At 42.2% G+C, this 17637-nt stretch overlaps 1 protein-coding gene across 3 annotated transcripts in view; it reads left to right on the top strand.

Moving 5' to 3' along the window:
• Positions 1-17637, top strand: part of LOC111861560 (cAMP-dependent protein kinase type I regulatory subunit) — a 116977-nt gene extending 99340 nt beyond the window's left edge. For all 3 annotated transcript variants that reach the window (XM_023846230.2, XM_023846232.2, XM_023846231.2), the window contains exons 2-7: positions 8985-9140; positions 11536-11736; positions 12895-13114; positions 13911-14114; positions 14413-14500; positions 15484-17637. In XM_023846230.2, the coding sequence (XP_023701998.1) occupies positions 8985-9140; positions 11536-11736; positions 12895-13114; positions 13911-14114; positions 14413-14500; positions 15484-15568 (954 nt within the window). In that variant the 3' untranslated portion in view covers positions 15569-17637. The remainder of the gene's footprint in view (positions 1-8984; positions 9141-11535; positions 11737-12894; positions 13115-13910; positions 14115-14412; positions 14501-15483) is intronic.

Genomic DNA, 17637 nt, shown 5'->3' with positions numbered 1-17637 from the left:
CGACCAGTTTGATCTATTGTGCTTCCCTCTATGATATTCTACCAGTCTCTTTACCCTACCGATAAATGGTGCGTACCATCAGTCCCGCCGAGCAAGCGAGTTCGGCCACTTGCTTAGCGGTGTCTATAATGCTTCCCCCATCTATCAGAGGCCTTAGAGACTATTGTTGGGCGGGAAACGTCCTGGAATTTGGCTCAGTGATCCCCTTTGGGGATATGAGGTTCTTTTACGTGCCGTAAAGTTACGACACGGGACACACAGCTTAAAGTCCCTCCCGGAGGACTTGTTCCCTGAATTTTTCCGCCCTTAAAAATTTTACGACCTCCGCCGGGTATTTGAACCCGCGTACCACGAGTCATGAGGTGGGAACGTTACCTCTAGACTACGGAGGGCGCTTGCGTTCAGGTAACACGGAGTGATAAACGACCAGTTAACTTTGCCACGTCAGTTAATCCACATTTTTAAATCAAACAGTGTTATCATTCATGTGGCTCTACCGTAATGTCGTTTTCTTTCAAAATGGCCACTCAAAATCACGTAACTATATAAAGATGTATATCTATGTATGTATGTATGTACGTACGCATGCATGCTAAAAATACATTCATACAAGGGAACGGGTGATTGAAATCAACGTGAAATTGAAATTATAAGAATCGTCCTTCCTCTTACCGCTACAGCTCAGGGCGAAGTTTTGCCTCTGAACAATCTGCCCTCATTCTTCTCTGTTCTCCATCGTTCCTCCCCATCCTTTCACTTTCATTTTCATTTTCATTGTCATGTACATCCTCCAACCATCTCAGCTCCTTCGCTGATATCGATTTCCGTTCATTTCATCCATCCGAGGCAGATTATTTCTGAACAGTTTGGTTTTTATGGTGTGATGTTGATAGCCTCACGCCCAACCCTCAACCTGGAGGACCACGGTGTCCCTTTTCGTCTGGCTACTACCCTTTGACCTGTCCGGCATGGGTGACCCTACCAGTAGCCACGCTACCACCGGCATAGCTCTCAGGGTCTCAGGAGCACTCAAACCCCATCACCACGATAAGATGGAGACATCATCGATGGGGATTATTAGAATCTATGGAATTAATATTTGTTATCGACTCAGATTATAATTTAAATGTAAAGAAATTTGCTATATAATGCAGTTGTAAACTCTGAAATGCGTAATTAAAAAGATGTTGGAGATATTTCGTAACCTTAAGCTTTAATATCGAGGTGGCAACAATTTAAAAATGAGACAGGCCGATGAAATCACAGAACAGAGCTGAACAAGGTGTCAGACTTCGTGAACTGTTTGCAAACGCATGTGAGTTCAAAATACCGCGGCACATCGGCTGAAAGACATTGTAGCAGAGTTTCGCGATAGAGGAGAGCCAGTGCAAATGTGAATCTTAATTTGACAAGTAAATTGATCACAGACGTTTATAACCCTGATTGCTCTAACTGTGCCGTTAAAGAAGACATAAAACCGGTAAATAAAATGTGAAGGTTCGATGTGCAAATTGAAAAGGGAGGTGCATGTGTGAGATGTATATCAGACAGGCATCGCATGTTTGTGTCCGGCATGAAGACAGGCTGGGTGTGGCCACCAGTCATTATAAAATTCTGTACAGGTTCTAACAAAATTCGTGAATCGTCTCGGCCCTATTGTCGAACATCCACTTTTTTTTTTCCCTGAAGAAGATGAAGAATGTGATTATCGAATGACGATCTATAAATTTAATTGTTGTTACGCATTAGAGCACCGGGACAAAGTTGCACGACTCCCACAGCCATGAGTTCCACGGGTCTCGGAACTAAATGTCTGTGCTGGCGAGGACCAGCAGCAGTTTGTCCAGCCTCTCTTTTACTTTATATACGCCGAGACATCGTTTGATGTGATGAACCGTATCCATTGGCTGAAATTGAATTTGTCATTGCTGTAAATTACTGAACTGGAGCGGAATTGGAGCGCTGGACCGCGGAATTTTCGTGTTGCTGGAATGTTAATACTACTGCTGGGTTTCTTGCTTGCATGACTAAGACGTGAGAGGTTTCGACTACCCTATCTATCTATCTATCTATCTGTCTGTCTGTCTGTCTGTCTGTCTACCTGCCTGTCTCTCTCTCTATCTATATATCTATCTATCTATATTCCTGTTGCTCTCACGTCGAGCATAGGGCATTTGTGAAACGCTTCCTTTCACTTCAGTTTCTTAATCTTAATCGGTGGAACTCCTTGGACGGGGATCAGCCCGTCACAAGGCCGCTGACTACAAACACACAGAATAAACGCAGACAAACATTCGAACCCACGTTCCCAGTGTTTGAGCGGCCGAAGACCGCGCAGCCACTATGATGGCCGACTGCGCTGTAGCGATGTATAAATGAAGTCACGGTCTAGGAAACAGCCGCAGTGTTCGGTCTCATACACAGGCCACTTTTAGCAGCCATTCGTGCTCTAAACTGATATCTAGTGACGGTATTGCACGAAACACATAAAATATGCGCAGTGATGAAATCGTGTTCGTCTTTCCGTCGCTGTGGGTAATGTCAAACAAAGAAACTGCATATCGGAAGACGCCAGCATCGAAACTTATGTGTCCTGATACCGCAGAACTGTGCCAGCCAAAAATGCGAATCAGGAGTAAGCTGTCCCTGTGCTTAACTAATTAAGCACTACGCCATGAAGGCGTATAGGGGAGTGGATATATAGATCCATATTTTCTTGACCTCGGCACTAGTTGGAGGTGAGTGGTCAGCTTTACGCCCCTGCCGCTTTACCCCCAGGGAAAGAGCCCCTGGTACCCATTGGATAGGAGGTTGGGTAGGCCCCAGAGCCGGTCTGGACGATATGGAGAAGAGAAAATTCTGACCCTACCGGGACTCCAACTCCGACCCCTCTGTCGTCCAGCCCGTAGCCAATCGCTATACCGACTGCGCTACCCAGGCACATCAGGATCAGTGATAAATTCAGAACCACAAAGAACTTATTTGGAAAATCTTGTGTGCAGCGACAGAAATGTAAGTAGTAGGCGATAGATCCCCGATTCGAATTTGGTGTGATGACCGCTAACCTGAACAACATTTTTCTCGCCCACCCCACAGCTTCGCAAAGCGAGTGGTGGAATATGGCCACAACTGCCCTTCTTCCAAATCTCATTCGACACCAGATTATCTCTGCAGTTGAAACGTTGATAGAGTCTCATTGGCTCGCTGTGTCTGTAGACGTACGAATTTAATTTGTTCCGTCTGATGCAGCCCTGTTCAGTGTGGAAGTCCAGACGAAACAAAAAGGTGGCGATCAGCCTGTCAGATCTCTTGTCGTAGCATAACCAGTTTATCCAATCTTTCTGACATTCACTTAAATAACCAAGTTGATTCTGAAAACCGGACGCTGTCAGATCTCTGACTCCTGCTGTGTTCAGTTTTTTTAACACATCCTGTGGTCTACGATCTCAGCATCAGTTAAACGAGGAGAGGAAGTTTACAACCAGTGGCTTGTGAACCTAAGGTTCCACGCTAGGAGTATGTTTATACTTGATCCCTTTGCGTTTCTGTAGGGCAGTAAAGTAAAAAAGTAAAGGTATCGCTGTAACAAGACGTGGAGGCCCATAGGGTTGTGACATGTTGAGGTTCCCACATTTTCTAGACAATCGGCCCATAGATGGCGGTAGGGTTGTCAGCCTTACGTGCTGGCCTCCCTTTACCCCCAAGAATATTCCTGGTATTCATTTCTGTTAGAGGCTGAGTCGAACCCCCAGGGCCATAGTGCGGCTGGAAGGATTAGGTCAATTGAAAAAATCCACCTCATCTGAATTCGATCCCGCGACCTTCCGCCTTGTAGCATAATGCCTTAACCAACTGCGCTACTGCATGCTCTGCAGGGCAGTGGAAGTCCTAAAGTTGTCCTTGATTCCTCATCATGATTGTAGTCTGCAGACGCACTAAACATTTGTAACAAAGGCCTGTGGTTAATGAAACGTTATGTGTGCTGCTGTAACAACAAAAGCCCTTCTTTCAGTAGGACCTAAGGGTTCATGACGATCGTGTATTAATAATATAGTTATTGACTTTTTGGAGAGTATTGTTGTCCTCCCCCCCATTTCAAGACAGCGTTTCGGAAGACTTGACTCCTTTTCCGTCCTCAGGTAAAAGCGTACTCAGTTGGACCCAATCGACAGGGCTAGTCCCTATCTCCGGAGACGGTCCAGTCTCTGAGATATTGTTTTTAAGTGAAAAGCAGGGCAATGAGTAATGCCCGAAAAGTAAAATATTGCACCGTTCTCGCAGTTTAGTGTACTTACTTATGGAGCTGAGCCCTTCTTGAGGAGCCGCCAATTCTGCAGCTACTCAAGAATTTCCCAGCATTTTATGGAACCCGAAGTTTCATTGTCGTGTTCACAAGAGCCCTCCACTGGTCCCTATCCTGAGCCAGATCAATCCAATCAATCCCATCCCATCCTGTCTCTCTAAGATCAATTTTAATATTGCCCACCCACCTACGCCTTGGTCTTCCCGGTGGTCTCTTTCCTTCTGGCTTTCCCACCAATATCTTATATGCATTCCTCTTCTCTCCCATTCTTGCTACATGCCCTGCCACCTGATTCTCCTTGACTTGATCATTCTAATTATACTTCGAGAAGAGTACAAGTTATGAAGCTCTTCATTATGCAGTTTTCACCAACCTCTTGTCACTTCATCTCTTTTCGACCAAAATATACTCCTCAGCACCCTGTTCTCAAACACCCTCAGTCTATGTTCCTCCCTTAATGTCAGAGACCAAGTTTCACACCCATACAGAACCACAGGCAAAATTATAGTTTAGTTTATTCTAATTTTTATGTTTTTGGACAGCAGACGAGAAGACAAAAGGTTCTGGACTGAATGGTAGCAGATATTACCCGAGTTCAGTCGCCTCTTAATTTCCTCCTCAATCAGATTTTTATCTCCCAGTAGATTCACATTATCGGCATAGACCAACAGCTGATGTGTCCTGTTTAATTTCACTCCTGCCTGGTATCCCTGGTTCAATTTAGTATTTCTTGTCAAAAATGCCTTTGAGTGTAGGTTACATGCCTTGAGTAAGCAATGTTACAGGAGAAACTTCCTGTGTATTCAAAGAGGTCCAGTATGGCGATTTTTGTTCCCGTGTTATACTTGTTGCAATGAAAACAGAATAAAACAAGTTCCTAAAGATGACGTAAAGAAATACGTCACTGTCAGATGATGAGGCTGCCTCAAGGATGTTTCTCACGGTGGTTAATTGTGGATGTGTTCTTACAGCATGTGGTTATGGACGATGTTTCCAGCTTTTCTGAAGTACGTGCCTTCATCCTCAGGGTAGGCAGCGTATACCTTCGAAACGTCGGCAGCATTGCTGACAACCATACAGTGTAACAAGAACTTCTGGGAAGAACTGATCACCTTCTTTCCTTTGATACTACGCGGATCGCATAGAAGACGACGCGTCCAACAATTGTTCTATTGTTTGCGTGTATATTCGTTGCAGCTGTAACGTTTTTACCGAGCCGTTGTCTAGCAACATACGCATACAGACAGACTTCTAGGAGGCATTTATGAAATAGGTCGTTCCTGATGGGCTCAGGCAGTACCATGATATGCACAGTAATTTTCATAAAGATTGTTTCACATATTCAGAAGTTGATAGGGGTGGGGATTCACGAACACACAGACAGAATGGTGATCTAATAAGCCTACCTTTATTTTTTTCAGAATAAGAAAAGTAGACTAACAACCTCAAATCAGAATTAACATCAGGATCCCTACTGTCCTTTGCATGGGACAGGAGTCGGCGATGAGTGGCTAAGGGTTACATTACCGTAAGCCGGAGGATTATATTTGCTTGTTTATACTGTACGCAGAGTCTGAAATCAATCCAGCCTGTTATGTAACGCGTGAAGGAGGAGATAGTTTCACCTCCAGATATAATTAAATCAAAATATTTAGAATGTACATGTAAGAGTACGATATTGAAACTAGTTTGGTCCTGGTTTCCTGCATCGTCGAATTGATCGACTCTTGTTAAAGGTTTCTTCTCAGTCACTCCAGGCAGATGTGATGGTATCTAAAAATAGGCTATAATTCTTACACGCTCTTTGCAGTCCAGCTTTTACCAGTCCGAGGACCATTCGACGCTACTTAGTTATTTTAGAGAGGGTGGGTTTCCCCATGCACCGCGACCAGTTTGATCTATTGTGCTTCCCTCTATGATATTCTACAAGTCTCTTTACCATACCGATAAATGGTGCGTATCATCAGTCCCGCCGAGCAAACGAGTTCGGCCACTTGCTTAGCGGTGTCTATAATGCTTCCCCCATCTATCGGAGGCCTTAGAGGCTATTGTTGGGCGGGAAACGTCCTGGAATTTGGCTCAGTGATCCCCTTTGGGGATATGAGGTTCTTTTACGTGCCGTAAAGTTACGACACGGGACACACAGCTTAAAGTCCCCCCCGGAGGACTTGTTCCCTGAATTTTTCCGCCCTTAAAAATTCGACGACCTCCGCCGGGTATTTGAACCCGCGTACCACGAGTCATGAGGTGGGAACGTTACCTCTAGACTACGGAGGCCGCTTTCGACGCTACTTAACCTGCGTAGTTGATTAAATAAAGCGAGAATGATATTGCCGCAGCCGGTCAACAAACCCGAGATTAACGGCCGTGGGAATCTGTTGCGCTGACCACGCCGCGGTCGCTCAGTTGGTATAGTTCGCTTGCGGACTACAAGCCACGGAGTTGATATTACCGCAATTTAATAGCTTCATTAACATCAGATTTCCCGGCGCTGTGTAATCAGTCTTAGTCTCAATACTGACAGGTCATTAAATAACGAACTTCAGGGCCACTATATTTGACCAGGTTGGCTGGAGTAGCAGTAACGCTCAAGATTTCGGTTTGGAACGCCGGCGTTAATTTACGCAGCCCCTTCGGGCAAATTCCGGGATAGCACCTCCTTTTCCTTCCAGATCTCTTCCTGTTCATTATTCACTAATCCTGCCATTCGATACTATGTAGTGTGGCATATTAGAAGTGGGAGCATCATAAAATGAACCACAGAAGGAACAAGATTTGCATATGCAGTAACTTCGGCAAGAAAATTGTGTAAAATGGCAACGGACGCTCTTGTTCGATCGTTGTATGCAAAGCTTCCGAGTTTCTTGTCCTGTGATGTGAACACACTGAACGCAAAGAAACGAATGGTCTGCATAAACGTCCATTGCGCACAGGGCTTCAAGAAGAGCCACGCAAATAATCGCGTCGCAAGAAGCGGATCGAAATAACTGACACTATCCAAAGTCTTAGTACGGATTTGATGATCTGGGTTCAGTTCCCGCCGTGGAAAGTGACATAGGCCACTGAACACGGTCAGTGAACACGGTAATGAACCTTCGACTTCCATAAAATGCTGGGAAATTCTTGAGTAGCTGCAGAATTGGCGGCTCCTCCAGAAGGGCTTAACTCCATGAGTAAATAAGTAAGTAAGTAAGTGGGGTGGGACTAATTCCCTTGCACTGCGGCCACTTCTGGCCTATTGTAGCCTGCCCCAAGTGATTATGATGATGGAGAATTTGGTGGAATGAAGATTGGCATGGGAAACAGAAGTACTCGGAAAAAACCCGCCCCAGCGCCACTTTGTCCACCACAAATCCCACTTGACTAGACCCAGGATCGAACCATGGCCGCCGCGGTGGGAAGCCAGCGACTAACCGCTTGAGCTATGGCGTGGCCTAACGGAAAAGTTCCTTGCCACAATACCGTACAGTTATGGGTGCAAAACTTCAGAACGAGTACTTTCGCATTAAAAAAGAAAAAAGAAAAAAAAAACACCAGGCAGTGTGCGTGCAGTGCAATCGTCACAGAACATTGAGGCTGCGAGGCAGTCATTCACAAGAAGTCCAAGAAGTTCACCCAGGAGACATTCTGTTGCTCTGGGAATATTCGGTCGCACACAGATCTAAACTTCCATCCCCACAAAATGGTGTTGCAAGAGCTAAGCGATCGAGACACTGCAAACCGTAGCACGGTAGCTGAGCGTTTAATCGGAATTTTGTCTGACGGTGTCATTATCCTTATATGACAGATGAAGCACACTTCCACTTATCTGGCTGTGTCAACAAACGGACTTTTCGCTATTGGTCAGAGGAAAATCCACGACTTCTTCGCAGTGCACTTGTGACTGGTGTGGAGTGGCAAACTTCGGAGTCACAGGCCCTTATTTCTTTAAGACGAAGATAGGAGTACAATTACAGTCACTTCAGCTCGTTAAGTTGAAATGTTACGAACTTCTTCACACCAGAACTGAGCTCTCGACCATATGGTTCAGCAAGATGGTGCGAGAGCATCCATGGAGGTCGTTACTTCATTGCGCGGCGAGCTTCCATAGCCTGCACGTTCGCCTGGTCTCTTTGTCTGTGATTATTTCATTTGGGGGTACCTCAGAGCGAAAATGCACACCACTAGACCACGGACCATCGAAGACTTCAAGACCGCAGTTCCGAAGCCAGTTTCGGCGGTACCAGAAAACATGGCGAGGCGAGCGCTCTGAAAATTATGGACCAAGGTTGGAAGAGTGTGTAGGCAATGGTGGGCAACGTGTTAGTGATGTGCTGTTCGAAACGAAGTAAACAGAGAGACGCAAAGGAATGTGTGTGGAATAAAATAGCATTCAGTCATTTTGTACACAATAAATCAAAAAGTAAATTAAAATTTCACTGCTTTACTCGTATATAGTTTTGAAAATCGTCAGATTCTTCTTCTTCTTTAACTTGAAATAGGTCACGGATTTTTCTTATACATCCTTCCAAATAATTTTGTAATTTCATATTCTTTAAGCAACACAGTTCATAAAACATCGTTCAGTAAAAGAAGCAGACCACTGGGCCAGTCTGGCTCAGACGTTTATTTAGTGAAGTCTCTACAAAACATCACATCCTTGTTGTTTCTGTAATGGTGATCACATGTATTATTGTTACAGGAGCAGGCCCATGATGCGAAGCAGCAGGCGGTATCACCAGAGGACACTGAAGATCTGTCCCCGCTCCCGTCAGCAGTACAACAGCCTGCAAGAAGGCGAGGTGGAATATCTGCAGAACCTGTGTCAGAGGAGGATGCTACCAGCTATGTGAAAAAGGTATATACTTTTTCTTATTGCTAGTGGGGTGATGCTTGGTACCATTCAGTCGAGAACCTTTTGTCTTTTCGTCTGTTGTCCAAAAACATAAAACTTAGAATAAACTAAACTATAATTTTGCCTGTGGTTCTGTATGGGTGTGAAACTTGGTCTCTGACATTAAGGGAGGAACATAGACTGAGGGTGTTTGAGAACAGGGTGTTGAGGATATATTTTGGTCGAAAAGAGATGAAGCGACAGGAGGTTGGAGAAAACTGTATAATGAGGAGCTTCATAACTTGTACTCTTCTCCAAGTATAATTAGAATGATCAAGTCAAGGAGGATGAGGTGGGCAGGTCATGTAGCACGAATGGGGGAGACGAAGAATGCGTATAGGATATTGGAGGGAAAGCCAGAAGGAAGGAGACCACAGGGAAGACCAAGTCGTAGGTGGGTGGACAGTATTAAAATGGATCTTAGAGAGAAAGGATGGGATGGGATGGATTGGCTAGATCTGGCTCAGGATAGTAATCAGTGGAGGGCTCTTGTGAACACGGTAATGAACCTTCGGGTTCCATAAAATTCTGGGAAATTCATGAGTAGCTGCAGAATTGGCGGCTCCTCCAGAAGGGCTCAGCTCCATGAGTAAGTAAGTAAGTGGGGTGGGACTAATTCCCTTGTACTACGGCCACTTCTGGCCTGTTGTACGAGCCCCAGATGATAGGTTGAGGGTGACTGTGAAGCAATTGGTGGAATGAAGATTGGCAGGGGAAACCGAACTACTTGGAGAAAACCTGCCCCAGCGCCACTTTGTTCACCACACATCCCACTTGACCAGACCCCGGGATCGAACCCGGGCCGCCATGGTGGGAAGCCAGCGACTAACCGCTTGAGCTATGGCACGGCCTAAGGTACTTAATTTAATGTACAGTACGGGTATGCTTCATTTGCATTGGTTCTTGCTGCATAGAACGTGCTCCATCATCTGAATGCCCAGTTGTCTGATAGCCTTTTGAAATCTGAACCTCATATAAGTAATATTTAAGAGTTCCTCTCAGCCTCCAAGAAAATATGAGCATAATGCAGCTCCTTTGCAAAGATGGTAGTGATGCATAGGGAAACAGTCCTGATTATTCTTGGAAATAAATTAAACTTATAAATACACTCTGTAGGTAAAAAGCAGCTAGTTAATGTTAATGCCAATGGTACATCACTGCCATATTTAATGAGTTAGTGATTTGGGTGCCTTGTTAGTTTAGTGAGAGTAATGCTTTCTGGAAGAAGTGTCAGCTTAAAGCATTAAGTAATTTGAAGCATTCTGTAGCACCATTTTATATAGGATTCAAGATACTCACGACAGTTACTATGAAGAGTACTGTCCTCTGGGGTCTGTTCACCATGTATTTTAGTATAAGTTTGCTGAAGTTTTGGAGGAACATATTGCCCCAATCTTTGGGGTTGAAGAGTAAACCAACCAAGCAGTAATGGACTTGCATTTTGTTGGTTGTTTCTTTGCCTTATTCTTCAGCCCTGAAGATGGGGGAAGTACGTTCTCTGAAATATCAGTAAACTTGTACCTGACTACACAGCATCACGTTGCAGAAGATAATAACGTCTCTTTTATGAGTGTTAAGAAATAAGTGAAAAGGAATAATTCATGAAAATCTGGGTTGAAACTGAGTTCTCAGTTTCCATAAATAAGTGGATTCACATATTCTTGTGACGGAACATCTGGAAGTGCAGTTGCATTAAATCAGATAGGACAGAAGTTCCTGACATTTATAGCATGATTTGTTTATTTCCTAAGGAAAACAGAGCTGTGTTATCATCATGGCCCCCGTGTCTATCTCCCCTCCAGTAATTTTTGAACCTGTATGTGGATTTTCTTGAAATGTGCTACTGTTATTAGAATCCCTTACCTGTATATTTTAGTTTGGAGCATAAATATTAGCAGTGTGGCAGCACTACCTAATGTAGGAACCTGAAATTGTGTGTGTGAAATGTTTTTAAAAAATAAGCAAGTTGGGGGGTGGGGTGATGTAATGCAGCAATGTGACAGCCTTCTAAATTGTGTATTTTTCGTCTGATGGCTGTAGCTAACAAATCATTGAAACTAGATATGTGAAATTATGTACAAAGATTGACAAGAAACGTCCCTGCAAATTTACTGTCGAACTGTTTTTATAAGTTTACGCTTACAAAACATAATGACTGTGCAGAGTGATTATTCCAAAAATGTAATGTGGTAAGAATCTTGTAGTAAAGAAATTGGCAATTAATTATAATGAATAATTGTTTTATTACTATTAGTTCTGTATTCCTATGTGTATATGAACAAGTCATACCATTTTGCTGCTTAAATGTGCTATTAATTCACTTTGCTTCTCAACTTTAAACTGCACTGTTTTTCCTCAGGTTGTTCCAAAAGACTATAAAACGATGGCTGCATTGTCTAAAGCTATTGCCAAAAACGTTTTGTTTTCACATCTGGACGAGAATGAGCGCTCTGATATATTTGACGCTATGTTTCCGGTCAACTTCTTGCCTGGCGAGACAATAATCCAACAGGGAGATGAGGGAGATAACTTCTATGTCATTGACCAAGGAGAAGTTGAGGTATAATTAATTTCTTATTCGTTAAAGTTGAAGGTTTGGAATGTAAAAATATTGTCACGTATCAGGGTATGTCACACGACAAATCAATTCATGTGGGTCTCGTATTCAGCGAATCTTTATTGGACATTCACTCTTACACACCGTACAATTGTTAACACTTCAAATGTATAGTGTGGCGGCTATCTTCCAACTGTATAGTATGGCGACTAGGTTCCAACTGTGCTTTATGTCTGTGGCTCTCGCCTTATGTAGGTGTTCTGCGGACTCAGTAGAGGACACCCCTCGCCAAGCTTTGATCTGACATGTTTGGCAATTCGTCGCTATGATTTGTCGCTGTAGGATCTCCACAATTTCCATTGTAGCCGTTGCGCGGCGATGGACCTAAGATAACTTGTCACAATATGTTCTTGGTTAACACTGACGCTGTATGTTCAGGAGGACCCTGCTGTGATTCTCTGACTGAAAGTCAGTTATCCTGGCTGAACTTTTCATTGGTTTACCACAGTGCTCAAAGCAAATACAGGTAGTACCTTGAAAAGAGCCTTACCTATTTCAATGCTTACCGTCTCTCTGTTCACTATTCATTTTCCTGTCTGATAGACAGTATATAAAGTATGCACTTGAAACAGTGTCATTAAATTGTAATTCCATTTACTGTTATTACATTTTTAAAGTCAACTTGTTTGTTTCGCATGGTATAACTTTAAAATATAGTGAGAAGTTTTATTATGTAAGTTAGAATGGTTTTTGTCAAGATTAGTAAAAAGGTAACGGTATCCCTGTAACAGGCTGTGGAGACCCATAGGGTTGTGAGATGTCAAGGCTCCTACATTTTCTAGACATTCAGGTCACAGATGGTGGTAAGGTTGTCAGCCTTATGTGCCGGCCACCTTTCACCCCCCAGGAAGATTCCTGGTACTCATTTCTGTTAGAGGCTGAGTCGACCCCAGGGCCATAGTGTGGCTGGAAGGATTAGGTCAATTGAAAATAATTCACCTCATCAGGACTTGAACCCACGACCTGTCAAGATTAGTACCCATAATTGAAACCCAACTTCTTGAGAGGGTGTTTAGAGTGCTCTGTGTTAAGGTGCAGTAACTAAATGAAGAGGCTGCATGTATATATGGCCACATGCAATAAAGTTGTTCCATTCCTCAGGTGTTTGTTAACAATGAGTTGGTGACAACTATTGGAGAGGGTGGCAGTTTTGGTGAACTTGCACTGATCTATGGAACGCCCAGAGCTGCCACTGTAAGAGCCAAGACAGACGTAAAGCTCTGGGGAATAGACCGTGATTCATATAGACGCATCCTCATGGGCTCCACTATCCGTAAGCGCAAGATGTATGAAGAGTTCCTCTCTCGTGTATCTATACTTGGTGAGTTGGAAACCTTCATCAAGCTTTGGCTCTGCATTAAATAGAAACATAATTTTAAGTAAACAGTTCCTTATGAAATAGTCAATGTACTTTGTGTTAAGTAACAACAAACACTGGTGTAGAATCCGAGGGCTCAGTTGTCATTACTCATGATCCTTGCCCAGTTTCATCCACCTCTCATTCATTCTACATTCCCATTTCTCATTTGTTTCACTACTGCAACAGCACGTGGTGATGTTTATAAATTCAAAAGTTTCCCATGTGTGATATCCTCATGCTCTGTGTGGCCTGATATTTTCTTGAGTGCTTTGTTTTCAAAACATGCTTGTAGTTTGCGTTCTTCTGTTCCTCTCAGGCTGAGACCATGTCATAAGCGCCCAAACAACTGGCTAAGTTTTTTTTAGGTATTATATACTTTGGACTTCAGTATATTGGAAAGCAAATGGGATGGTAACAGTTTCTAAACTGAATAATAGCAAATATTACCTGAATATATCTTTTTCTCATTTAACAGTGACTTGATTTATATTTGTTGCTGGTACAGGAAGTAGAAGACTAAATTTTTCCTGAAGTGCAGCATATTAAATATACAGGCATCCATTTTACAAACACTTGATAATGAATTTCTGCTACAATGAAGCATGTTAATTTGAACCTATTTTCCACTTACTGAAGTTCATATTGGCTACAACTAACAACTTTCATGAAATGAAATACCTTCTTAAATTGATGGATACATGTACTTTAACCTGAAACAAGAAACAGTCCTGTCATTTCAACTCTCATTTCTTGACAGAGAGTCTGGATAAGTGGGAGCGTCTGACAGTTGCTGATGCATTGGAGCCAGTGTCATTTGAGGACCGGGAAACCATTGTGCGGCAGGGAGAACCCGGAGATGACTTCTACATCATTGTTGAGGGCACTGCCTTAGTATTGCAATATAGAGCAGAAGGGGAAGAACCCATGGAAGTTGGTCGACTTGGGCCATCTGATTATTTTGGTAAGTCAAGTCTGTATTATAATGCAGTGTATCATACTGTTTTATATTCATACGTGTCCAGGCACTAATTGATATTGAAGAAAAGAGTGTGAACTGTATTCAGTAAGATCAGGATAGGGGCCAGTGGTGCCTTCTACGAACACCATAATAAACCTTCGGGTTCCATAAGCATGGAGAATTTCTTGCTGAATTGAGAACAACATGAAAATTTGTGTATCATGAGGTTATTTAATATTATGAGGTTTTAAGACTTGCTACATTATATTTTGCTGAAACCCCATCTGTCTTTTCTTTAAAGGTGAAATTGCCCTGCTGCTGGACAGACCACGGGCGGCTACAGTTGTTGCCAAAGGGCCCCTCAAATGTGTCAAATTGGATAGAGCAAGGTAGCATATTACCTCCAGATATAGTGGACTCTTAATCTTTGTCTTAAGAATATTTTTTCTGTAGGGTGACAAAGTATGAATCAGGAAATTGAAATCAAACACCTAGAAGCATCGGACGAATGCACGAATGGGGGAGAGGAGGAATGTGTATAGGATATTGGTGGGAAAGCCAGAAGGAAAGAGACCACAGGGAAGACCAAGGCATAGGTGGGTGGACAATATTAGAATGGATCTTAGATAGGATGGGATGGTATGGATTGGATAGATCTGGCTCAGGATAGGGACCAGTGGAGGGCTCTTGTGAACACGGTGATGAACCTTCGGGTTCCATAAAATGCTGGGAATTCTTGAGTAGCTGCAGAATTGGCGGCTCCTCAAGAAGGGCTCAGCTCCATGAGTAAGTAAGTAAGTAAGAGTGACAAAGTAGGGACAGTGTGCAAAATATTTTACATTATTTTTGGAACAGGAGTCTGATCACTATTTAGAGTTTTTATACTAGTATTTGGCCACTATTTACAATTTCTGTTTTGGTATCCATCTTGTATTTGCTACTTGGCCACTACTTACAGTTTCCCAGCTACTATCGAGCCACTATTTGCAGTTTATTTACTGGCATGCATCTGCTATTTTAAAACCGTGACTACTGTGTTAACTTGTGACAGACATTTACAGTGTTTTATTTCCATTTGATGAACAGCTTTATACTATGATACCTAGGCATGTGAAACTTTGTTTATTAACTCTCTTTCTGCCCATTATAAGATCAGAAGATCAAAATTTTTTTTTTGGCCAGACACGAGGGCTTCCAAGTTTCCTGAACCTCAGTGAGAAATCAGATTAAGACTAGAAAGGCCCTGATAATTTCTCACTGTTTTATTATTTTTGCAGTGCAGTTATATACGTATGTATCAGAGGCAGTGCAAAATTACCACATTGCAAGTTTTCTCATAAACATACAATTTACATGTGTCATCATGTTGCAGATTTGAGAGAGTGCTGGGCCTGTGTGCAGACATCCTCAAGAGAAACATCACACAATACAACAGCTTTGTGTCCCTTTCTGTGTAATGAGGGCAAGGTACCATGATAACTGTCTAGTGTAACTTTTTTAGCTTGTAACATCTTGTGGCTATATTCAGGGGAGCAAGTAAGACCTTCTTCATACAAAAAACAGAAAATGTATGAAATGCATTAACAGAGTCAGCATTTGTCCATGAATGTACAATTTTTCATCCTGTCATTAAATTGATATGGTGTAAAATGAAGATAAGTTTCAAGTGTACAAGTATTATGTTTCTGAACATTATCCATCATCCTATCTATATATAAAATACTGTCCTACTTACATTTCAAGAAACACCGTTTTGGAAACTGGATTCTGTCTCTGTCTTCAAGTAAAACCTATTCAGTTGGTCCCAATCAATAGAGCTGGTCTCTATCCGTATCCGTATCGATTGGCCCCAGTTGAGTAGGTTTTACCTGAACACAGAGAGAGATTCCAGTCCCCAAAACATTGTGTTTTGAAATATAAACAGGACAGTGTTTCAGATAAAAACAGGACAGTGGATAATGTCCAGAAATTTAATATTTGCATTAATGTACCATCATCACATACTTTTAGATATTAAGTTACAAGCGATTTAAAACCTTTTTGGAGCCTGGAGGTCCACATGTAAGGAAGTTCATAGTTCCTTTGTCTGAAAACGAAAGCTCTTTTTGTTCTCTTGTGGTAGCTCTGTAAAGAGATGGGCTTTTCCTGACATTGGCACCTGGTAGGCTGTGCAGACAGCTGTATGGGTGGGTTGGCAAGGCATAACCTGACATCTGTGGAGAGATGCAAGTAATAGTATAGTAAAAAAGTTGCTGGGAAACATGCCCAAGAAAACTGATTAAAAGTATTTCGTTATGTATAGGTTTGTAATCGTGTCTTCAGACTGCCACTTCCAGATGTCACAGGAAATTAGTGCATGCTATTGTATTTGAATATTTTTCAAGAAGGGGGAAATGCAGTACCATAGTTGATTGAGGCATTATGCTGCAAGCTGGAAGGAAGCTGGAATTAAATTAGTTTGCAGATTATAAGGACAAAAAAAACGGAAAAAACAGTCACAGTCGACAGACAAGATAAATACCAATTATTAAGGAAAGGTTAGGATAAAGGAAGTGGGAAGAAAATTACATACTCAACGAAGAATTTTAATCAACACAAGAACAACCAGATGCCATGTTGTCACCTCAAAGTGAATGGCACACCTATGCTTCTTGTAGCTCTCTGTCGTGATAAAATAGTGCTACGAATAAAAATAGAACAGGAAAATATGTTGATTTTAATGCAGACAGTCTTGGTGGCATTTTGGTATACTTTTCCTTTTCCACAGCCAGTGTTACTTCGTTTAATTCTTGTATTTCCTCGTGTTTCCATCTGCCAACAACCAGACGCCATGTTGTCATCTCAAAGTGAATGGCTACTATGCTTCTTGTATGTCTTTGTCATGATGAAATAATGCTAGGAATAAAAATAAAATGGGAAAATGTTGAATTTTAATGCAGATGACCTTGGTGGCATTTCAGTACTCTTTTCCACAGCCAGTGTTACTTCGTTTAATTGTTGTATTTCTTCCACTACCGCCTTACCGTGTGTGTTATGCATTTATTTATAACAACAGGATATATACACATTACAGTTACCTCTCAATAAGATTTTTTGGAGAATGATTTAAGTTTGTTCTCCATTCAAGAATCAATATCTTCAGCAAGTCTAGAACCCTTGCTCTGGTGAAATGTTCTCTTTCAAAAATACACAGAGGCGAAGAAAATTATACTAAAGCATCGCTACTTTTCCAGTTAGATTTGTTATTGTTTAGTCAATATTCTGCAAAACATCTGCAGATTTGTAAAAATGCAACTCTTTTACATTAATAAGCAGAAGTAATCTCACAACTATTATTATAACAATACTAATCCTAGGATATGTAATCAGACCAGCTCATGGTTTAGGGAGATGAAGTTGATAGGTGACCACTCTGGGAAGGATAAGTAGTGTTTGGCAATAGGCAGGGATACTACTGAGTGAAAGGAGTTCTAGGTCACAACTGGTATGTCTTGAATTTCAAGCTTCACAGAAATTATTTTCATGA

The sequence above is a fragment of the Cryptotermes secundus genome, unplaced genomic scaffold (assembly GCF_002891405.2).
Source record: "Cryptotermes secundus unplaced genomic scaffold, Csec_1.0 scaffold2047, whole genome shotgun sequence".
Taxonomy (NCBI): domain Eukaryota; kingdom Metazoa; phylum Arthropoda; class Insecta; order Blattodea; family Kalotermitidae; genus Cryptotermes; species Cryptotermes secundus.
This window is presented reverse-complemented; position numbering and strand designations above follow the sequence as displayed.